At 35.2% G+C, this 6,000-nt stretch overlaps 1 protein-coding gene across 1 annotated transcript; it reads right to left on the reverse strand.

Moving 5' to 3' along the window:
• Positions 1-500: 500 nt before the first annotated feature.
• On the reverse strand, positions 501-5,489 carry LOC108457919 (ATP-dependent DNA helicase 2 subunit KU80). The gene is made up of 12 exons (XM_017757130.2): positions 5,288-5,489; positions 4,965-5,057; positions 4,771-4,822; positions 4,505-4,636; positions 3,646-4,049; positions 2,725-3,014; positions 2,421-2,616; positions 2,104-2,307; positions 1,592-1,759; positions 1,202-1,507; positions 803-933; positions 501-704 (listed from the first exon to the last, which is right to left on the reverse strand). The coding sequence occupies exons 1-12, from the start codon at positions 5,300-5,302 to the stop codon at positions 641-643; spliced, it is 2,055 nt and encodes a 684-aa protein (XP_017612619.1). The 5' UTR covers positions 5,303-5,489; the 3' UTR covers positions 501-640.
• Positions 5,490-6,000: the final 511 nt, after the last annotated feature.

Genomic DNA, 6,000 nt, shown 5'->3' on the forward strand with positions numbered 1-6,000 from the left:
CCTTGTAAGGAACTAAAGTTCTAAAGTTCAAATGTATGAAAAATACATAGACTTAAAAAAAGAGAGCAGATTTTACCTGATTTCATTATGTCATGTCAGCAAAGACTTTTCTACGGAAAACGTTTTGTCTTCTTCTCATCTCATACATATTTGTGAAAATAGAAATTGGAAAGATCAGTCGAGTATTTTACCTTGAGACAGCGAGAAATAAATAAATAAAAGATTCTCGTCATTTATTCTTATTTTACCAAATTAATTAAAACAAATTATTTTATTCTTTTTCAATGTCCAGGTTACTAATCTACCGTTAGATTATTTAAGATATTTTTACTCATTTTCCTCCAAATTTATATTTGCAAGTTACTACAAAACTATGAAAGAAATACATGGATCGGATATTTTACGTCCGAAATAGGCCGATATTTTATCACCCGTCCTATCGCAATAAAGGTCTAAAAAATTTGGATACGCAACGTCATGGATCTTGAGAAATAATGAACTTGTTAAGCGGAAACAGATAAGCTACATGGATCTTACATGTTGAATATACAGTTCATACTTTATAATCAAAACAGAAGTTAAGTTTACTGCACATAAACTCAGAGCCAACTACAGAAGAAACAGAAACGTAGTAACAACTCTAAACATCGGGTTTTGGCTCCATTTTAACGAAAAAGCTTCTCGCCTCCTCAGTTGTAACATTGCTGCTCAGAATACATAAATAAATGGACATAAAATTAGATTGGCTTATAAAAGTAAGGAGAGCAATTTAAGGCATTCAAAGAACGCAGGGACATGGAACCTGTCTTCAGCTTCTGACTTGGAGATCAAAGTGAGATCCCTGGAAGCAAGGAGCTGTGGCAAACTTTTGATTCCTTTCTCCTCGCAATACTGCCGAATACGGTGCATTAAATCATTGTAGGGTCCTGGCTCCTGCAATGGAAATAAATTTCACCAATGGGAAACGTTAACCATATGAAACCTAGGACCAATACCCAATGAAGTCAACTGAAAAACTGTTGTTTTCTTAAAAGCTAACCTTCAGATTTATTTTTCATTACAAACTAAGAAGATTACAATACAATCAAGCAAAAACACCACAATCATCAGTAAATATCTAGGAAAAAGTAGATCGACAATTCTCGATAGCATACACATGCGCACATACATGCATAGAATAAAGAGAAGAAGAGAGACATACTTGCTCAATGATGCAACCCTTGCGAAGAGCAGCTACACATTCCACTGCTTTCTGATACTTATCTTCTCCATCAGGGTGTATCAATAGAGCAAGTATCTTCTCTCTTAATTCCTTGATTGCTTTCTCAACCCACTCTGGGTTATCTCTTTGAGACATCATGGCTTCAAAATCTTGGACAGGAGTTAAATCTCCAATTTTCTCAATCTTAACTGGTGGTTGATTTTCAATGGAATTGACAGCCTGACCGCCGGATACATTTGATCCAGATTGTTTCTCTTGATACCACTGCCTGGATGATTTCTTCAGCTGCAAACAGATTACAGTTAATACCGCAATACACAAGCAGAAGATAAAATAAATCCTATCACTTTAAAGTTAAATAGAATTGACCTTAGGATTTTGCTTGAGTTCAAAGTGTCTATGTAATGCATCAAAAACAGACTTGTTTTCAGCAACAAGCTCCAGGTCTGGTTCAATGATCTTCTTTAGAGTTTCATCAAGTGGAGGTACAGCTGCATCTGGTTGCTTTGCTTTCAACTCTAGATGACGATAAAAACGCTAACAATGTACAACACTAATGTCAGAGAAACAATCAAGACATTTTAAATGTTACTTATACCTGACTACAATAACTTCAAACGCCTGCCACCTTTGGCAGGCCTTCAACCAGCGTCTATTCTAACTAAACACATAATAACTCAAATGCAGCATTTGGGGGTTGACTGAGTGAGGAAACCATAGCATCGGTACAACCTCCTAATTCTAGTACTTCACAGATACTATCTCTTTCTTTGAACAACATGGGGGGACTTTTGTATTTATAAGCCAACATGTTGCCACTTGCCACGATACAAAAACAGAATCACGTTGTGTAAACACAGATTACATGCATATCTAAGTACCTCCAGAACGGGATTTGGGGTGAACTCAGGTAACAATGCCTCTTTGCCTGATGGAGCAAGATCAAGCATTTGCACCAATTCATCAGCTGCCTTTTGTTGTTGGTCATTAGGTTGCCATGAAGCTGGAAAACTGTTGAAAGAGGGGAACTGATATTCACGAACATCCTCAGCAAAAGGAAGTACATTGAAATAAAACGAATCAGGCTGCACAGAAAAATCAGAGAGCATCACAAGTGTCACAAGGGTCACTGTAGAAGCATGGGTGTGGAAGTAACAAATTCAAGTGAAAGATGCAGTGAGAAGAGATAAAATCCTACAATTTTATCATTTTGTGAAATGTTTGGTGTCAAGACCCCCACAACAACGTTTTGCTGTCCCTGCCTCCAAACGCATCGCAATATTGCAACCGCGTTCATTTCCTTCATTGCTCTTGCTATGGCAGAAACAGCAAGAGTGGCTCTTGTATTGCCCGGTTCAGCAATAAAAAGATAGACATCTTTCATGTAGCAGTGTCTTTGATTAATTGCCAGGCAGGACACGGATACAAAGATCATATAAATAATCAATTGAATCAAATCTAATCAGAATATAACCATCTTTATCCCAGATAAAGCAACTTACCGCTTTACGTTTGAAGCATCAGTAAATCCCAGAACCTTTATACCCTTTTCTGGTTTGAACTTGACAGCATCCCATTCAGCAGTTGATATAGGAACTACTTGAGGTCCATAACGGTAACCTTTAATCCTTTGCTCTGGTGGTATAACTGAATTACTGGAGCCATCAACACTTTTGTACTCATAAGAAATCTTGACTTGATGTGTTGCAAGCTTATTACTTGCTGGTGCTTTTTCTGAGTATTTCTTCAGAGTAGGAAACTTCTCCTCTTGTGTTTTTTTATAAACCCACACCTGTGTGTCATTATATACTTAAATTAGAATCCTTTTTCACAAAAGCTAATGAGAACCTAACATGAAGAAAATACTAGCAGCTCAATGTGGTATGTTAATTGATTGTCTCAACAACACCATGGTACCGTGCTGGAAAAGGCAATATAACCCATCAAGCCACCATCCCATTCAGCCTGAAAGCAGGATGCAAGGAACCTACATAAAGGAGGATAAATGGCATAGCAAGTCTCAAAAAGGCATGACTACCTTCAGAGCCGTTGATGCAAATTAAGATGACAATCATCCATCTATAGCAACATGGACCAATTGTCAGTGTACAAGCAAATGTGCAGCATCAAGTAGAATGCTTCACAAAGCCTAACTGTTGATATTCATGGTTTTATTTCCTTAAAAAACACATATTTATTCTTAAGAGACCAAACACCATCTCTCTCTCTCCATGCATATGACAATCACATAGAGTATAATGCTTGTTATGACACAAATGTGCCAGAAGAATATATGGTAAAAGCAATTATAATGTTGTCAAATGGTATCTGATAGCATCTATCATAAATGAAAAAGGTAGCCAAATACAAATAATGGAAATGTAATTACTTCAAGAATATATGATTGACATTGATAGTCTCACCTTAATTTTCATCTGAGGACTGAGCTCAAGATGACCTCTGAAAACTGTTACAGGAGTTACTCTTCGAGTTTTAAGTGCTCCCAGTAATGAAGTTGGAGTATCAACATATACAGTACGTGTACGGGTTTTCTTTGAAAATATACTCAAGAGATGATCATTCTCATCCATTACTCCCTTATTTGCATCACGACTGAACCTACCCCTCACAACGATACTTTCTATTTTCATGCCTTGTGCAGCCATCTGTTCAGCAATGGTCATGACCTGATCTTCTTTGCTTCCCTCAAAAGGGTCCTTTATAGGATGAATGGCATTAGTAATGAGGCACAGACGTTTCTTTCCTTTGTGTAGATCTTTATATTTCTTTATCAGCATATCCATCCCAACAACAATTGCGTCAAGAACTACCGAAGTTAAAGAACTAACAATGCAGCAATAAGCAGAAAAACAGGCTGCTTGAATAGCATTTTGCCCTTAAAACAACAGTCTTACAAAACTAATTTAGCTACACAAGCCAATAGTTAACTTAAAAGCACAAAAAGATCAGTCAAAATTAATAACAACAACGAATATTACTTGAGTCTTGAAATCACAAAATAATAATAAGAGTAGTAGTAGTAGTAGTAGTAGTAGTAGTAGTAGTAGTAGTAGTAGTAGTAGTAGTAGTAACAACAGTGGAGAATTAAAAGCACTTAATAGTATAAGGCCATCAACTTTATACAATTACCAACATGTCCTGAAGATTTGCATGAGCAATTAATTTTCTATAAGAAAAGAAATTGCAATAGAATGAATGTAAACATTATCCCTTTTCAGATTAGATTATCTTAACAAAATAATCAAGAAAATTAAGGGATACAATCACCGTCCACTGTTCCACGAGGCAGCTTCTGTAGAGTGTCGACAAGATCTCCATCAACAACTTTGATATCTTGCAACACTGTAATATTTTGATATCCACCCACTTCCGTTGTAAGGTCATTGTTAGATTCTGTAATTTACAAGGATAACATAAGTAGTGCTACATTGACATTTTAGCTAAAAACAATTGATATGGAGGCAACCATTAATTGGGCGAAATTAATCCTAAAAGTTACTCTGATTCATTACAAAACTAGGAGTTACCTTCGGTTCCGAATACCACCACTCCCAATTCATCGTATTTGCTGAAAATAAGCTGTGTACGGAAAAGGCAATCAATTTTTTTCCCTAATATTTTTAGTTGCGATGTTTACTGAAAGCAGAAAATATCATCATATTTTGCAAAAGGAGTGTGACTGTGTGAGTACATCAATTGAAATTTGTATTGAAAGCAATACCTTCTTCTCCACTAACATGGAGCAGAGTTTTTCAACTTCTGAAAGAACACCGTGCATCGATGGACCGACATCAAGCAATAATACTAATTTCTCCTGTTCCAAAATAACTACGAATTCAATTACTGAAAAAATAACCATAAAACCTAATAAAATTATCCAAAATGGTTAAAAAATCCAAAAAGGAATATGAAAAATCAAAACCGGGTAGCAAGCGAAAAAGGAGTGAACCCAAGAAATATGAACATGCAGTGTCAAACGTTTTGAAGGAAAATGAAGGTGACACAGAAAAAAAATGTTCGAAAGAGAGAAGTGTAGAACTTCACCTTGTTTCGAGCCATGGCATGGGTAGTGAGGTAGCCAGGCTAACCAGGAAGATATAGACAGAGAAGCTTGTGGCGGAAGCTTGGAATTTGAAAGAGAAAATGGGGAGGTGGGTTATATAGTGTGTGAAAACTGTTGACCATTTCTAGTAATTTCGTTTTTCTTCCCGCCTAGGTCAGCAAGTTTTGCTAAATTACATAATGGTCCCTTATAAATCCGATTTATGGAAGAATTTTGTTTTCCTTTTTGGTACACGCATCGAAAAAAGAAAAGTCATAATTTTATTGAGAGAAAAAAAAAAAAAGAACATCCATTTCTTTTAAATTTTGTTATTACAAAATAGCAAAAATATGTAGTTATTAGTCCTAGTATATTAACAACTTGTCTTTTAAATCATATTATAATTAGTATAGCTCACCCATTTTCGCATTAGGTTATAATATTTTTGTACCCAATTTATCAGTACTATATTAGTAGGCGTATTGTTTCTATCTTGGTATTGTCATGTAATAATATTGGCATATTTCGTGTACTATTGAGTTTATCAAAATTTTTAAATATTTTTATGCATATACATATTTATAGTCTAATTTTTAATTTTTTAATAAATTATATATATTTTCTCACAAACACATATATGTCTAAGTTTTAATTTTTCATAAATTATAAGTTGTTTTGGCAATTATATATTATATACACATGCAAATATATATGT

Source organism: Gossypium arboreum, chromosome 11 (assembly GCF_025698485.1).
Source record: "Gossypium arboreum isolate Shixiya-1 chromosome 11, ASM2569848v2, whole genome shotgun sequence".
In the NCBI taxonomy this organism is placed as follows: domain Eukaryota; kingdom Viridiplantae; phylum Streptophyta; class Magnoliopsida; order Malvales; family Malvaceae; genus Gossypium; species Gossypium arboreum.

Excerpts from the sequence above, each read along its gene's own strand:
- LOC108457919 (XM_017757130.2), bottom strand. Across the intron at positions 1,760-2,103 it reads CCCCAAATCCCGTTCTGGAG|CGTTTTTATCGTCATCTAGA; the intron begins GTACTTAGATAT and ends GTACATTGTTAG. Across the intron at positions 705-802 it reads AAGTCAGAAGCTGAAGACAG|CAATGTTACAACTGAGGAGG; the intron begins GTTCCATGTCCC and ends TATTCTGAGCAG.